This window comes from Globicephala melas, chromosome 10, assembly GCF_963455315.2.
Source record: "Globicephala melas chromosome 10, mGloMel1.2, whole genome shotgun sequence".
NCBI classification, from domain to species: Eukaryota; Metazoa; Chordata; class Mammalia; order Artiodactyla; family Delphinidae; genus Globicephala; species Globicephala melas.
The window spans coordinates 93,012,050-93,030,429 of record NC_083323.1 but is presented as its reverse complement, the minus strand read 5'-3'; the positions used below and the strand labels follow the sequence as shown (position 1 = coordinate 93,030,429).

Here is an 18,380-nt window from a genome sequence, read left to right as displayed (position 1 = left end):
CCCACCCCCCAGCCTGTAATGTATATCTTTCACTAATTCAAACTGTCCTTTCTCCTAATTGGCCTCAAGTAGGGAAATTACACTGAATGTAGCAGGCTGGGTATAAAAAAGGGTTCAGCTGTAAAGTAGAAAAGACTACCCCCTAAGAAATTAAAAAATAGATTCTGGTTTCAAAACACAATCAAGAAAGTGTTCAAAAATAATTTTTGTGAGTCAAAAAATAAATCTTAATTTTACTGCTATGATTTGCATTCACTTTTTTTCCCCCTTTGTTTCCTTCTCTTAAACCATGAAACAACTTTGCCCCGTAGTTGGACTAATTTCTAAATATGGGCTCTATACTCTGTTGATACAGACTGTGGAGTAATATATGGAATACAGCTTTAATACAACTGCTCTGTTTGGTCAGGTTGCCCACGTTCATTCAGGCTGAGGACAGAGGTCCCATTAAATCACACAGGCACTGCAAATGTACATAAAAGAGTTGTAATTTTTCTTTCTGAAGTCAATTTAATGAGTGAGTTTGCATTTGCCACTCCCCTTGCCTTCAGAATTGACCTACTTCCTCCAGCCAGCCTTCCTCAGCCAGCCACGCCCAATGTACCCACCACTCACCCCAGACCCTTGTACACCCTACCCGGTGGTGACAATAACAGTGTCCCTATAAACCAGGAACTGCTCTTGGTGCCTGGCGTAAGGCCACGTCACAGGAGCCTCACAAGAACACTAGGGGGCAGGAATCATCTCAGTTTGCAGGTGAAGAAGCAGATTCGGGGCACGTGGCTCCGGCCGGTGAGGCGAAGACCTGGCATGCGAATCCTCCCGGTCCGGAGCCGGCTCTCGCTCCTGCCTGAATCACCTTGTTTGCGAATTACCGTCTCAGGAACAGGTCTTGTCTAACCAACCTGCACTCTGTATGGCGTTCTACACACCGTGGACCCTGAATAAATACTTCCACTGATCATTTTGACGACATGAACCTTTGTCTTCCTAGATCACAGAGAAACCTGAAAGCAGTATTTGGCTATACGGTGTCCAGGCTACAGCCTAACTCTTGTACGAAAACACCAGAGAAAGTGGCAGTAGTCCTGGGGACGGGAAGAACAGCAAGGCAGCCCAGGAAAGCCAACTGTGCGTGTTAGAAGACTGAAATAAGAAGCTACCCCCCAAAAAGCTGGCCGCACCCTGTTTAAAATGGGGAAGGCGCGGGCACGGCAGCTTTAGGGAAGAAGTCGAAGAGGTCCCGGCTCAGGAACGACTCGCGGTAGGGAATCCCATCGTACACCCTGTGTGTAAGTGGGAAACAAAAGTCCGTTTGAAATTTTAACTGGTCAAGGAGAAAAAAACATCAGGAACTTCTGTCTGTCCCATTATAACTAGAGATTCTGGTTCAAGTCCCACTCAGTCAGATGTGAACTGTGGGCACCAGCAAACTGCTTTAGTGTAACCGCTGTACAACTCCAGTTCAAAGACCAGAGGAGGACAGATTGTGGGAAACAAAGTACAGATGCGAGGGGAAAGGAAGTGTGTTCTTTTTGCTACCAGTGCCTTCTTACAGTCTTTTACAGAAGAGCTATGTCTTTGAGACCTAAGTAAAAACAATCACATGCTGAGAGTATTGACCTGCACCGTCTGATCTGTGGAAGCACAGGCACATGTGGCACGTCCACAGTGAGAGTCCATAAGACACACACCAGATTTCAAAGACCTAGTACCAAAAACTGTAAAGTGCCAATAATTTTTTATATTGATTGCATGTTGAAACGGTAATATTCTAGACATACGGTGATGAATGTCATTAAAATTAATTTCACTTGGGTTTTTCTTTAACTTTTTAAATAAGGCTATCAGAACATTCTAGATTATATATGTGGCTTGCATTATACTTCTGTGGGATGATGCTGGTATAGAACATGCTGTAGACAAAGCAGGAGGAAACAAATCTCAGCTGTGATTCAACAGACTGTTAAGACTTGTCAGTCCTTCGTGACAGCCTGTTACAGAGATTTCAATTTCCAGACGATGAGGATTTCTGGTGTTCTACAAACACAGGACTTAGAGCCAGAGTAGTTTGGGTTTGAGGAGGTCTCTGTCACTCACTAGCTTTCAGGTCAATGACTTTCTAGCCACAAAATCTTGGGTAAGTAAGTGACATAACTCAGAGCCAACCTACCTCCAAATCCTATTATGAGGGTTAAATGCAGTGACATAAAGGGCCTAGCATTCTAAATGATAAACACTATTACCCTCCCCAGAAATTTTCCGTGACATGCTTTTAACATATTTTAGTGGCACTTTATTACAAATAAATAAATAAATAGGAAGATGACTAATAAGATTAGTGGTCTTGTGGTGGTGGTTCTTAGAAACTTCTAAGTTTGACTAAAAAGGAACGTACTATCAGGGGAGATTATAAAATCTTCATCTCTGGAGATCTTCCAGAAGAAGAGAGCACATTATTTCTCCTGGGAAGTTTAAACCAGTGAGTGGAGCAGGGAGATGAGTTTATGCTGTTTTCGAAAGAGAGGCACATCCAGTTCTAAGACCCAGCAGCGGGGTGATGTGGTGGAATTTATATAACATTTCTGGAATTACGATTTCCTCATTATTGACCGAAGGAGGCTGACTAAATGATCTGTAAGGTCCCCTCCAGCACTAGAACTCTGCTCAACAGTGAATCTAGAGGTTACGCACATAGAAATTTCTACTCGCCACCTTGAAAGCACTCTTCTCACCACTCCCTAGTCTGCACGTCGGCAGCTCCCAAAGCAGCTTTCTCACGGTCTTCCCCAATGATTCCTTGCTCAACCTGTTTCCCCATGAGCTTGCAAAAACCCATTCTCCCCCTACAACCATTTCCTTTCAAGGCATCTGTGTGCCTATCCTGTTTAGCACATGGACATGTAGAAGCCAATTAAAAACAGAAAACTATCAGCCCCCGGCACACCTCAACTTCAGGTTCCAGTTTAACTGCTCTCACCCTGCAGACCTCACTTAGCTGTTAACTGACACATTTGTGAAACCTGGAAAAGGTATGCAGCAAAATCAAGGTACCACTGCACTGAATGTCAGAAGTAACAGAAAGGACCTGTCACATAACTACTTGTAAATCACCTGCCAGTGACCGGTTAAGTTTTACTGGGGGGGATTCTGAACAGGATCCTTAACTAGGAATTTTATTTCATTTTGTTTTATTTGCTGATCTAAGGATTAAATAAAGCACCTCCGGGTTTGCCCCAGGGTTGCATGTGACTTTAGGAAATTAATTTTGCTTTCTGTGACATAGTTTGCTTATCTCTCAAAGAGAACTAATAAAATGCACGTGCTCAAAGACATCGTGACCCCACCAGAAAGGCTCAGTGCAAGCATAAGCTATCAAATTTCAAATACCTCACAGAACGAGCAGACATGTTAGCAAAAATGTCCAGGCAAAATTCTGAAGAGGCAGGAGTTTTGAGAACAAAAAAGAAGAAGAGAGCAAAAAGAATGCCTCCTTGCTGCCCAGTGAGAGGGTGTTTTTGCTCTCCACGTGCTAAAGTAAAGCAAGCCCACCTGGAAGCTTATCTTACGGTCAGCCCAATTGTTTCAGCTCCTCAAGCAGAAATACCCAAAAAGCAGCACTTGCAGATCACCAGCGGTTGAATTAAGATCTTTGATTGTTTTTTCAATTAGAGGTGATGTAAACAAGAGGTTTTAGAGACAAACCACTTTCCAGGCAGTTAGAGCACTGTTTTCTAGCACCACTTGTTAAGAGCATATAAGCAGTGGAGACAGACGGATCTTAGTTCTGCCGCTGTCACGTGTGTACCGTTATATATAATGGCCTCAAGCAATCAACACGGCTCCTCCGTGGGATACACCTTGTTCAGAACGGCTCACATCCTTTTCATCCAGTTATTTACGGTCCTCCCTCTTCTTTCTCAACCAAACTGCTCCAAGGGGCCTCAGGCGGGGCGCCTGCAGAGCGTCTTCTTAGCGCTGGTCCTCACCATCCTTTTACCCCCCTCCCCGCCCCTCTAGCCAGGAGTCATCATGAGATCTTCCTCAGTCCAAGCCAACCCGAGTCCCTTTCTAGTTGCTGCAGTAAATAAATACATCTCTATATGTGAAATCATCTAGGTGGCATGAGCCTTCCTGGGTGTGCCCAACCGCAGGTCTCTTGGACCTGTAAGCACAGCACACTTGACAACGGCTTAGCCTTCCTACAGCGAGCAGAACGTCACAGCAGACGGCACTGGGGAGGATGGTACGGCCGCTGGGCTGCTCACAGGGGAGCTGCACTAAGAACACGGGGTGCGTGTGCCTGAAAGGACAGCCCGCCGGCAGCCCAGTGCTTCTCCAGCCGCTGTCAAGAAACCCTGCAATGAAGGTTATGTTCAAAGCACCCACCTTGTTGAGGACATCTCGCTGGCAGCCAAGATAGAGATTGGGCAGAATTCGGGTTGGCCCAATGTTGGCAACAGGTAAGCAAGGCTGAGAAATGCAGGTGGGGACTAGGGTGGATTTTCCTTCACAGAGGCCAGGGAAACAGCGGGAGAACTCGGCAAACCCACCTAAGGACAGACAGGGTACAGTTACGCCGTGCATAAAGATGAAAACCAGCCTTCTGCTAACTACTCAAATACAGTTGTCTGAAAAGAACAATCAGATCCCACAGATGGAAGTGGAGCCCCGTCCACAGCTGCTCGGTCTGGGGTACAATCCAGCACCAGACCCGGCTTTGCAAGCCCACGAAAGTGACCCCAGGCCCTGAAGGCACTTAGTGACTCACCCCCTCGCTCTCACTCCCTTCACCTTCACGCATCCTATGTCTTCCCCCTGCTCCCTGTCGTATTTCGTGTGACTTAAAGAGGACTGAAAGTAGCAGATAACCGAGCCAAGACAGATGCAAAATGCGGATACAAAAACACATGAACTGAGGCCAGACGTGACTTCTTCAAAATAAAATTGACAGAGTTAAAAGCTCCTTCTAGAATGAACTTTAAATCTTCCTACTGTATAAGTTTTATATTTCAAAGATACCACATACCCCCCTTACTCTTACAAATATTCTCTATATCAAGGGTCGCATAATGACCCCCGATTCCGGGGTCTCCTGTTCACTGGCTGAGCGCTGTGAACAAGGGCCGACAGACCCTAACCGCTCAGGTTACATGGATGCCTCGTGGCAAGATTTCTGGACTCGGAGGAATTCAGTGTTTTCCAGTCCCTTCCTTATAATGACCTACTCTATGATCTTCATTAGGTCACAATCTCACTCCCTGTTAATGAAGAGAAATCTATTGGCTAAGGAGACACTCTCACCTCCTTTCAGAAAAGAAAAGATGAACAAGGTCTTCCCTGGGTTTTCCAATCTAAATCCTCCTTGCTACCCAAATCCAAACCCAAGAACTGAATACACTCTGATACATTTTCAGATGAATCCCTCACTATCCAGACCCTCCCTAGTCACTACATCTAAACTCGGAACCAAAGACATTTGGATTATAGGGAATATGTGTATATTTTTAATACTGCTAAATTAAAAAACAGTTAAGAAGACAGAGCAGCCTCATTTTTACCTCTTTAATCAAGCCTTAAAAAGGACCCTAGCTGGGACTGACATATACACACGACTATGTATAAAATAGATAACTAATGAGAACCTACTGTATAGCACAGGGAACCCTACTCAGTGCTCTGTGGTGACCTAAATGGGAAGGAACTCTCAAAAAGAGTGGACATATGTATACATATGACTGATTCACTTTGCTACACGGCAAGAAACTAACACAACATTGTAAAGCAACTATACTCCAATAAAAAATAAAATAAAATCTTAAAAAGGACCCTAAAATCTCATTAAATATTTACCTCCATCTCCTTGAGCTACATTCCATTAGCCTTTCCTGCGCTTCCAGAAACATATAAAATATGCCCTCAAAAACTGCAGAAGTGCAGGGAGTTGACGGGGGAGGTGTCACCCGTTTTTATCCCCTGTATTATGTTCAACGCAAGCATGACCCTCGGGACTCCTGCGTCCACTGTCTGTGTTCAGCATGGGGTGCGCGGTACAGCAAGCTAGGACAGCAGCAAGTCGGTGATGACAACCGCGCCGCCTGCAAATGCAGGTGTGCCCTAGCCTCCAAGCCAAGCGTCTGCACTGTTTTTACCCTTAAGCAGTTTGCTTATTAAAGTTCTTAAGGTAACCTGACAGAAAGAGCAGAGGGTTCCATTATAGAAACCCCACCTTCCTTTGCGGGGCCGACGAGGCCCTGGGGACCTGTACCTGTTCAGCGTTAAGGTTGCATTTCTTGCCCTTTCCAAACGCGCTCTCCAGCCACACAAAACTCACGGTCACCTCACACTTTCATGCTGTTCTCTCACCACCACCGGCCCGCCCCGTGCACACACGCAGCATACAAACCCCACGCACGTGAGCCCCGCGGCCGTACAGCAGAGGGAGGGCGGGCAGAGGCCCCTGTACCTGAGTCTGTGTCCTGGCTTCACCACGCTCTAGCTGTTTGGACAAGTGACTTACGCCCTCTGGCTATCAGTTTCCTGTCCGTAAAATGGGAATAAGGATCACACCCGCCTCACAGAGCTGTCAGAGGACTGAGTTAGCTGATATGCGTGAGTGCTTTGTGCCCGCGCAGAGGGAGCCCTCCGTGGTACAGTGATCCGACATCGAGTTCCCAGCTTCATCTGGGGGCCCCCCTCCTCCACCCCTGATCCGCAGCTACACCTCGGTAGGCTACACCTGAGACAAAGCGAAAACAGTCATGCTTCTAAGGCTGCATTTCCCAGAGTCTGCTCCAGGGCGCTGGCGTCCTTGCAGGAAGCTGACAGACGGGATATCGGTCCAAAAAGTAACAGAAACACTGCATATCACGTCTCCCCGGGAGACTCACAGCACACGTATTAAAAGCTCTGAAAAAAAATCTCTAAGGAAACTAGTTTACTTTCATTTAATTTAAGGGTCCCAAACTTATTTGACCATGGAATTTCCCCTCCCATTTCCCCCGCTAAAATCTCTTAAAATCTAAGCTGGTGGAACTCACACTCAAGGAAATGCTGTGCTAGGGCTGTCGCAGCTACTGAAATGAAGTAAATTAGAATCCCTACACCTAAAGTATAAGCCACGGCAATCTCAAAAAAGGGGTCAGTTAATATTGGCATACGTATGTGCCTGTCACCGTTTAGGATTTATCATTTTATTTTATTAATGTTTTGTCCTTTTCAGTCTCTTAAGTGCATAATGCAGTTATTTAAGGTGAGTTTTCCCCTCAAAGCAGTTCTTGTAATAATAGATGTTAAAGAGTCTAAACATTATCTACCTAGGTTACACCTACCCAACGTGACAACTGACGGCCACTATTTTGATTATAATTTAAATTTTAACTTCCATTAACTTTTGTTGTTCTGGTGTTTCTCTAAAGAACTGTTTTCATGTTTTTTCCTTTTCTGTTTCCAAAACAGTTCATGGGATGATCTCTCATTTAAATCCAACAAAACGAGAGTCCAGTAAATGTTCTCAGAGAACAGAGAAACCAGGCAATCCAAGGAAACTCCGCTTGAATTCCATCTGAAACTTACGTCATCATATTTATAAATAATGTAAGGACTCCCAGAGTTACTGGACATTTACTATGTGACAAGCGTTGCTCTAAGCACTTTACAAGGGTTTGTTCAGTCTTTACAACTGCCCCATGAGGTAGGTGCTTCGATTACTCCCATTTTACAGATAAGGAAAGAGAGGTTCAGAAAGACGCCAGGTGATAATCAACAGCTGGACGTGAGCCCGGCTCGAGACTGTACTCTCACTCGCTCTGCTAAGCCGTGTCTCTAAATACCACGGAATTAACTGCAACGCTCTCTAAGATGTGGGGACAGCCTGCTGACATCTCTGGGGTCCTGCCCTCATTTCAGTCTCATTTCACCAGGCTGAAAATGGCCACGGGCCTCTCCCAAACTGACGGAAGAGCCTTGCTTCCCCCAAGCCACATGGTTCAAAAACCTCGATGAGGGAGAGAAAAGGGAAGGAGATCTGACCTGACCAGAGAAACAAGAACTCTGTAAGTGTGAGTCACACGAGACCAGTAACAAAGCTGAGGAAGAACTAGCGGGGGATACGAAAAACACGGTCATGGCCGGCTTACGATCACAGTTTGTGAATCGGTGGTGAGACGGTGGCGGCGTCTCGGTGACTTTCAGCCCGTCCTCCACCGAACTACGCTCAGAGGGGACAGATTCTCCAACAATCGTAAACTGAAGGCGGGCCAGCCTGGGCTGTTTGAAGTGCAGCTCTATCATTCACTTTATCCTAAATCGCTTCTAACTTTGGTGGTCCTAACAAGTAAAATGTGAGTGTGGCTCTAGAAAGTTCTAAGAAAACAGAAAAAAAAAAAAAAAAACGAGAGAAAGCAGCCACTATTCAGCCTCAAAACAAAACCCCAAAGCCAAACAAAACAGCAATAACACATTATAAAACAAACAGAAACTTTTTTTCTTCCTTACAAATTTTTTCAACTAATCTCTAGCAGCACAAATCCAAACAGCCTTAAAATACTTCACAGATTTTGCGAAATCAGAGCATTCATCTAGGGCTCAGGCTGGCTTGAAATGTCCCAAACCAGGACTCCTGGTAACTTCCACACAACACTACCTCAGCCAAAGAGTATGTTCTCCCTGATCTTTATCTCTGACAATGTTCCACTCTGCTGACATCCTCCTTTATTGACAGTTTTTTCCATTCGCTGACCTTTCATTCATCGTTGGACTCCAGTGACCCCAGTTTCATTTCATTAATTAACAACAGATGAGACACTGCCTGACTTACCCGAACCCTCGAGAAACTATCTGTAGCCTCATCGGCAACTCAGTTTTGAAATATGTCTGAAATGTCCCTCTTCCTCTTACAAGAAGACAAGTACAATTCATCTACGTAAACTTTCTGTTACAAATGGCTGACAGACACAGAATCAAGAGTCATCTCTGCCCTCGTCCCAACTCTGCTGTCCCCAGACCCTGAGTTAGATCCTATTATGACAAGAAGACACAACCCCAGTTCATGATCTCCGCTTGTTTACTGTGAAAGCAGCACTGAGAAACTGACACGCTTCTTGAAAAAGTTTAAAAATATTTTTTAAAGTCCTTCAAGTATCTGACTCACCGTCCAATCTTGCCAAGTTTCTCCTGTCCCTAGATTTTATGCTGCTTATCATCTAGGGATGGAGAGAATAGAAAGTCGAACAACGCACGTGTGCTTCCCTAAGACAGACCTGAATCTCAGAACGCTGTACCGGCTTTGGCCCCTTGAGCTAGGAGTGTTTGTTTTAAGAGGAAGGAAGACACATATGCAGACACCCTGGCCTGTAGAGAAAGGCGGGTGGGGAGACCAGCAGATAGACATACGGACACCACTGGCCTCTACAGACTTGGATGAACAGGCAGACAAACTGCAATGTTAAAAATCCATATTTCTGTTAGTCTTCCACAAATTTACCTGTAGAATGCATATTTATAAATAAAAACATACATGTTACTTTGGACGGAGAAAACACCTGGTGCAGCTTAAAGCCATTCATAATTTGTATATCACTTTCTTCTCATTCAGCCAGGAAATACTTCTTCCCTTAAGAGTACCTCCTTCACAATTCAAACCATAAATATAATTTTCTATAAAAGCCAATGTCAACCACCATTCCATTTTCAGAGGCAAAAAAAGTCTGCCATGTAAAATAAAATACATAAAACGATGCAGCTAAACAATTCTAACTGGTCGGTTTTCTCTTCCCTCTGACCCTTGCAGTTATAAATCACAGAGTTGTTTCTTAAAATAAAGGAATATTCACAAAAGTAGCACTTTACTACAGATTAGCAATGTTAATTTTCAGACGCAAATTCTCAAAATGTATCCGTATCCTTTTAGTCAAACCAGAGATAAATGTCAATTCCATGACTCTGAAGACAGTTCCTTGCAGGGAGAAACAGGGCTGCTCACTTATGCTTCAGTTCAAATGGGGAGCAAGTCCTAAGAGCTTTATCAGCTGACAGAGCTGCCTAAGCTGGGAAGGGGGATTAAAGGTAGCCCCTTCCCATACTGGGGATGAGTTCCATGGCTACGTACAGAAATCTATTTACACAAAGCTCTACTTTATGAAAGATATTTTTCTAAAGTCATATGCAAATTTAATTTCTGTACATTAAACCATTTTCACAGTTTATATAATTTCAGCTTTTAAATATAGTTCTCATGCAGCTTAACCCTTTTGTAAAACAAAGACCCCCTTTTTGGGACATAAATACGACCCATTCATTTACTTATTCTAGAATGTATGTGAAGGAATTTTTTTTTTTTTTTTTGCAGTACGCGGGCCTCTCACTGTCATGGCCTCTCCCGTTGCGGAGCACAGGCTCCGGACGCGCAGGCTCAGCGGCCATGGCTCACGGGCCCAGCCACTCCGCGGCATGTGGGATCTTCCCGGACCGGGGCACGAACCCGTGTCCCCTGCATCGCAGGCAGACTCTCAACCACTGCGCCACCAGGGAAGCCCTATGTGAAGGATTTAAGTGAAGTATTCCTGCACCTGTAGAGAACAGTTCTCTCCACACTGAAAATAAAATCTGGGCTTTGCTATTACACAAAGGAGACAACCCTAATATTAAACAATGAAATGCTGAAATGTGTATTTTGCAAGTATTTTAATTGCTCTCATGAATAACTATTTTGCACTTTAGTCTGAAGTGACTGATTCAGGCAACTTTACCCTCTAACCATTTAAAAACACACAAGCATGGTCACAGTTCTCCCAGGGTCAGTGGGCTGTATACATGGAAAGCTGAAACTACTGACATGAAAGGCAAAGGAAAGGCAACATAATTTTGTACCTCCGAAGAAAGCAAACAAAAATATGTAACTGTAGTTTTCCAATGCACATAGGTTGGTCTGGGTGAGCCCAACCACACAGGCTTGATCGATCATTTCCAGGGGGGTAGAGAGCATGGCGCACTTTCCTCAGCAACAGCAGCAGCAATTATGTCCTAGCTAGTCAACTCTCCGCTGAGCAGCCCAGAAGAGAAAAATCCCAAATGACGTGGAACGCTCATTTTAAACTCTCATTCCATCTCCTCCATCCACCTGACAGGATGGTGGACAGACATGCATTTCTGTGGAGATCCTCCAGGAAGCCTGAGAAGTAGCCTCCAACTCGTAAAACTTGCCCCATAAGTAACACCCCCAAAAAAGCTCACTCTGTATGAGAACAACCTATCCCCTGGCACAGCTGGGGAATGGGACATTCTAGCTAATTTTTTTTTAAACAAAACAATCCCATCTCTCTTTTTTTTAAATAAATAAATTTATTTATTTATTTATTTTGGCTGCTTTGGGTCTTCATTGCTGCACATGGGCCTTTCTCTAGTTGCGGTGAGCAGCAGCTATTCTTCGTTGTGGCGTGCGGGCTCAGTAGTTGTGGCTCACGGGCTCATCAGTTGTGGCTCGTGGGCCCTAGATCGCGGGCTCAGTAGTTGTGGCTCACGGGCTCATCAGTTGTGGCTCGTGGGCTCTAGATCGCAGGCTCAGTAGTTGTGGTGCACGGGCTTAGCTGTTCCGCGGCATGTGGGATCTTCCCGGACCAGGGCTCGAACCCGTGTCCCCTGCACTGGCAGGCGGATTCTTAACCACTGCGCCACCAGGGAAGCCCTCTAGCTGATTTTTGGATTAACACAGTTATCAAACACACGATAAACGAATTAAAAAATTTCAAAATACTAGCGTAAAAAAAGCACTAAATACTAAAATAATGCAACTTACAAGAGTTCTCGTGTCTCATGATGTCTAAATCTTACATTCCTCAAGATAATGTTATCTAGATCAATTCGACTGGCAAAATCCAGAAGTGTTGTTTAGTAAAGAGTTCTCAGAAGATGTCGAGTGGTATTTTTTACTCTTACTGATCTTTCAAATTGGCAATACATAACTATACCCAGAGGCTCTTCTTCAACACACACAAACACACGCACACACACACAGCCAGGCAGGACTCTCAATACCTGCCTTCAAACAAAGGTTGTTCTGAACAGCACAACCAGAACGACCAATCAAAAGGAACTACGGCCAGAATCCACCCTTGGCTAAGCAAAGGCAACAAGCTCTATAAGCAGGAGAGAGGTTCCCAGAGGCCACCCGACTGGTCCTCCAGTGACCTTAAGACGTGAAGCTACAGCCAAGCGAACAGCAGCCTGGGGCTTCCTGAGGAGGAAGCACCTAGAAGGCCTCTGCTTCCATCAGCATGGAAGGAGGAGGTTACTAAGGAGATCACCTTTGCTCATGTTCACCTGAAAATCAAAGATTTCCAAGGTTGCATTTGGGGGCTTGAGGTCCCAAACTCCAACCTAACATTTTCAATCCTCTTTTGGTCATTTTTACTTGAAAGACTTATCGATACTTCTAAAATAAATTCCAAGCCAACATCTCGCTCTCTTTGGTTCTGTATCCCTGTTCGCATCTGCCCCGTTCTCCCAGTCACCTCAGCAGCAGCCGCCTGGTATGCCAACACTCAGACTTGCTTTTGCGAGGTCCATCTGCCTGTCCCCGCCTCCTCCCCACCCCCAGCCCACAAGCTCCATGCCGCACTGCTAGATAAATTCAGGAACAGCTCTCTCTGATCTGTCTGTCCTTTTCCCAACTTGTTTCCACTCTGCGGCCAGATTAAGGTCCTGAGATAAAGTGTTGATATATCCTCTGCTCCCAAATACACACAGAATACAATTCAAAATTCCTGATCAGACACTCAAGCCCTTCATCACCTGATCCCACTCTACTGTCCACCCTCACTGTCCCTATTCTACCCACCACCATGGCCCAGGCCCATTCATCTTCTTACTGTTTTCCCACCACACCTGGGCTTTCTCATCTCCAGCCTCTGGTAACAACCAGGGAAGTCCCTCTAGTTTCAATTCTATTCTGTTGCATTTTTTAAAATTCTGCTGTATTAAAAAAAATTCTTCCCTGACCAGTGTATTTAAATATGGTCTTGCCAACTTAGAACTTCTATAAAAGGTATAGCCATGGGAATTCCCTGGCAGTTCAGGGGTCAGGGCTCCGTGCGTCCACTTCAGGAAGCACAGGCTCGATCGCTGGTCAGGGAACTAAGATCCCACAAGCCACGCAGCCAAAAAATACACACACACACACACACACACACACACACACACACACACACAGCCATCACACAGCAGTAAGAATTTACCATTAACCTGGTAATTGTGAATTCTCTTTCCGTGTGTGTGTGTGTGTGTATGTGTGGTGACCTCTTACCTCTCCGGCTATAATACCCTGTGAACTGTCTGCATAAGAATTGTGTCTCACACTCCTTTGCAATCACCTCTGCATTTAGCACAGTGCTTGGCACATAATTAAATGTTTATTGACTCCTCCCTTGATACAATGAATAGCTGTTGATGGACATTAAGTCTTGTGTATTTTGGGTGTTCAAAAGGACTTCCTGGGGCTCCTCTGGTGGCGCAGTGGTTGAGAGTCCGCCTGCCGATGCAGGGGACACGGGTTCGTGCCCCGGTCCGGGAAGATCCCACATGCCGTGGAGCGGCTGGGCCCGTGAGCCATGGCCGCTGGGCCTGCGCATCTGGAGCCTGTTGCTCCGCAATGGGAGAGGCCACAACAGTAAGAGGCCCGCGTACCACAAAAAAAAAAAAAAAAAACGACTTCCTGATTCCATTCAGAGCTGAAAGCTCTGCGGGTCTGGGTGTGAGCCCAGAACCTGCTTCCTACTCCTTGACCACAAGGCCCCAGAGGACCCTCAGGGTGAGCAAAGCGGCACAGGGCAAGGAAAACATTTCTCTGCTACGAAAGGTTAAAAGGGGAGACTTGGTAAATTCTGCTCTCATTATCCAGCAGCCCCAGTGAGTCCTCAGGGTGCTTCTATCACGTCCAGGGAACTTTCCACGAGAGGTGGGTTCCCTCAGCGGCTCAGGACGACAGAGTCCGGTACGACATCCAGGGCTCAGGGAACCAGGGGCACAGCTCTCAGGAAACGCACTGGACCAACTATCATCCGATCCCGGCTAAGGATGAAGCGGCTGCCGGATGTGCCTCTGGTGACCGTCGGGGGCAAGGCCTCATGAGACCATCCATCGGGAGACGATGCTCTGAGTCCCGAGGAAAAGCGAATAGGAGTCTGGTCTCCGGAGGACGACCCTTCGGAGTCCCATCTGCCTGACGTGTGAACTGCACACGGGTCACCACACAGCTCACTTCTTGGGCCTTTTCCCGTGAAGCTCAGGCTTCCTAATCTACCACGAGCAGGCCCTCCCGGGACCCCCTGGGGTGTGTCCACTCTGGCAGCCGTCCTCCTCCGGGGCCAAGCGCACCACCTCCCAGCAGATGCGGCGGAGCAGCGGGAAGGAAAGGGTCCCTGTTTGTCAGCCAAACAACCCTGGAGACCACTGGCATCCACAGGAGGGTGCAGAGCCGTGCCGTGGGCACTGCTGCGAGCCGGACACGGCGCTGGCTGATGGGACAGCCGTGACCACGACAGAGGTCCTCTCTGGAATTGACAGTTCAGTGGGACAAACTTCAACCAAATAATTAGATGAATAATTGGCTAATTATGGTGGGTGGCCAAAGGAGTGCGTGTGACAAGAGGACACCCAACTCTGCCTGGGAGCCAGGAGGGGGCTTGACGGCCACCGTGAATCCAGCAGGAGACACCCAGGTACATGGGGAGAGGGGGACACTTGGAGGAGGAGGAGGGTGCCTCTGGGCTGCAGGTCTCGGGCACCTGAGGCTAAAGTGCTAAAATCACACACACACACACACACACACACACACACGCACACCCCAACCTGAGGACGGAGAGGGGCACGAGATGAGGGCACAGAGGCAGGCAGGAGCCGTCACTGCAGGGCTTCGGAGTCGGGGAAGGGTTCTGGAATTTTCCCTAAGAGCACTGATGCAGACTAGGCTGGGGAGTGATATAATCACAGTTACGCTGAAAATATCAAAGAGAGACGTAACGTTGGCGAGGGTGCGAGGAAAGGGCAGAGAGGCAGCAAGACAGGGTGAGAGAGCAGGGAGGAGGGTCCCGGGGCAGGTCTGAGGGGCTGATGTGGGCCTGAGTTGGAAGCATAGCGCAGGGAGGCCAGAAGAAAGGTCTGGTGGCCAAGAGGTGACAGGTGTCACCGAGCCTCCAAAGGCTCCCCAGGCCAGCCCAGCAAAGCACAGGCTCGTCCTGCCAGGCTGAAGGGCCCGCGCAGCCTGACTGCACTTCCTCTCAAGACCCCTTCCTCCCGTCACAGAAAGTCCACTCAGTCTCCTGGCTGCCTCCTAAAATCTGTGTTCACTCCTGCCATTTTTAATGATGTCAGTCCACAGAGGACCCTCCCCACCCAAATCTTACTCACTTTTCAAGGTTCGATTAAAATTCCACCGCTGCCCTCAAACCTTCCCCAACTCCTGCAGGCAACACCGAGTCACCCCTTATCACTCGACGCACTGTCATCTGCTTCCATTTCATCCGCTCCAGACGTGCTGCCCCAAACTAACCGAGGGGCCTCCAGGGCAGGGGTAAGACGTGCACTCTTCCAGTACCCCATCCCCCAGGCCCACCCCGGGGCCCACCCAAGGGAGCCCTCGAACACTGTGAGTGAGGCCAGCTGAATGGACAGGACACAAATGACACGACCAGGGCAGGGGAAGACTGATGTCACCACTGTCACCCAGCGTGCTTCTGTGTAGCTTGTGCCAAATGTCAGGGTGAGGGACTGTCTCGAGCCTGGTCTGCAGTCCATTTGTTAAAGACACAGCCTCAGGCATGATGTCTTAGCCACCGGTAGCTGCGGAGTGACAGGGCTGGCTTGTTACCACACAGGCAGGTAAGAACTGGAGAAAAGACGGGCCAGTTTAGATAACCTCATGCAAACTGAGAAGTAGAGCCAGCAACTACACGGCAGCCAGTGGGCGAAACGGTACCTATTTTTAGTCTGTTTTCAGTGGCTCTCACCGCAGCTCTTTAAACACAAGAAGAGCCAATTCCTGAACAACTGCAGTACTTTGACTGGAATCCATTAACGTCAATCTCTTTTACCAGCTACTACAGGATCTGAAACGGGAGGATTGAAGATTTCCCTTCTCTAGACACAAGGACAGAAGAAACGCCACACTGGATGAGAGAACGGATGATGACAACGGCGCGCACAGCACATCTGTGAGCGGGAGGACCGGGTTCTGCCCTACTTGCATTAGGAAGGTAACCGGCTCCACTGAAGCAATGCACATTTGCCACACGGAACTGCTCACTGCATCTAGATTCCTGTTAAACTGAAAATGTGTCAAGAGTCAAATACATTTTTATTCACTCCTAGCTCTAACTACAGTAGCAGCTCTAACTCAAAACAAAGAAATACGTATTTGGCCTTTAGCCACAGCAGACATTAATCTAAGACCTTAGCTGTGTTTGGAGACAAAATGTTTCTAAGAGCCCTCAGCACTGCGCCTGACACTAACCCCAATGGTATCTTCCATCATTATCCGGAGTGGTATTTCAGCTCAGGACAGAGTAGACTTTTAGTTGATGATTCCCCCCCCAGCTGAAAAAATTTAATGCTTAAAAATTTTATATACAGTCTGTTTTCATACGTTGCTTCTCCCATAAAATGTGAAGTAAGAATATGACTCTGAAGTCCGCAAAGAGGCTGAGGGATAAAGCAGAAACTAACACACCATTGTAAAGCAATTATACCCCAATAAAGATGTTTAAAAAAAAAAAAAAAAAGAGGCTGAGAGCTACCACAAAAGCACAGGCCTGATCTGAAGTGGGCACCCCTGATTCTCAGTCTAGCCTCCTGAGGGAATTCCAGGCGACTCAGGAATTACTGCAGACAGGGGCCTGGGCGCACAGTGAGAAGAGGGAGAGCTGGGGAGAGTCACGCAAGGGCTCTGTTATTTTCCTCGTCTGTAAATGAAAGGGCTGAGGTCTGTGATTCCGTTAGGGTTTTCTGCTGCAGGGCAATCCTGTGCCTCAACACAGGGTAGAAATGAGTGCTGCAGAATTAGCAGACTTTCGTGGGTCCCTTTTGCTTTTACTCAGAGTTACAACAGCGGGGAAAGAGAAGAAAATAATAGAACAGCAATCTTTGTTTCTACTAAATGAACCCACTTATTCTGTTTTCTCTATGTCAGCACACGCAAAAAAAGTCTAGATTCGGTGGTTTTTCTTTTTTTCTAATATATTTGTTTTCAATCTGGCACCCTTAGAAATAGATTGATAATAGACAAAGGCAAGTAAAATAAAGTAATATAATGAACAAAGGCCAAGAAACAAGATTATTTTTTAGAGAGAACTAGTTTTCTGAAGGTTAACAAGACCAAAAAAGTTGATCAATAAGTCAAGGTTGGCAACTGTTTATATCCATCAACGATGAGGGACAACTTTCCAAAGGGATCCAAGTTCATTCTTTTTGGCTAAGATGAGGCTACAACTCATAGTAAAACCCTTTAATCCCCTGGGGGGGAAACAATGCTATGGTCTAATCTGGCTTGGTTATTGGGAGACTACTGGGAGACTTATTAACGGCTAAGCAGGATAAGCAATTTAATTTTTTTTAAAAATAAATTTATTTATTTGTTTTTGGCTGCGTTGGGTCTTGGTTTCTGCACGTGGGCATCCCCTAGTTGCAGCGAGCAGGGGCTACTCTTCACTGCGGTGCGCGAGCTTCTCATTGCGGTGGCTTCTCTTATTGCAAAGTGTGGGCTCTAGGCGCGCAAGCTTCAGTAGTTGTGGCACCCGGGCTCAGTAGTTGTGGCGCACGGGCTTAGTTGCTCCGCGGCGTGTGGGATCTTCCCGGACCAGGGCTTTAAGCCGTGTCCTCTGCACTGGCAGGTGGATTCCTATCTACTGCGCCATCAGGGAGGTCCCTCAATTTAAAGTACAAAAAAAATGATTTCAACTGTTCTCAATTCATACGGATTCAAGGGCTTGTATCCACCTATGAGTGGCACTAGGTTTTCTAGAGCTCGTAGCTCCTCATCAAAGCTCAGGATTTAAGCCCTGTTTAATTGTACTAGAGTTTTGTTTGTTTTTTGGCCACACCACGTGGCTCGTGGGATCTTAGTTCCCTGACCAGGGATTGAACCCAGGCCCTCAGCACTGAGAACTCAGAGTCCTAACCACTGGGCCGCCGGGGGATTCCCTGTACTAGCGTATTTATTAGATCTTAAAATCATGTTGAAATCTGCTTAAATAGATGGAAACATTTTCGTATTAGATACTTTTCCCATAGCAGCTATATTTTTGCTCTACCTGAACGAAGACAACTCGCAAATCATTTATGTCAAAATATCCTCAAGTTTTCGCTACACTTTCAGATTAGTTTCATCGCTG

General features: G+C 46.6%; 1 protein-coding gene across 1 annotated transcript in view; it reads right to left on the bottom strand.

Moving 5' to 3' along the window:
- DUSP16 (dual specificity phosphatase 16) overlaps window positions 1-18,380 on the bottom strand; it is an 82,731-nt gene that overhangs the window by 21,535 nt on the left and 42,816 nt on the right. Inside the window, exon 6 of the mRNA XM_030841405.2 lies at window positions 4,390-4,553. Within this exon, the coding sequence (XP_030697265.1) occupies window positions 4,390-4,553 (164 nt within the window). The remainder of the gene's footprint in view (window positions 1-4,389; window positions 4,554-18,380) is intronic.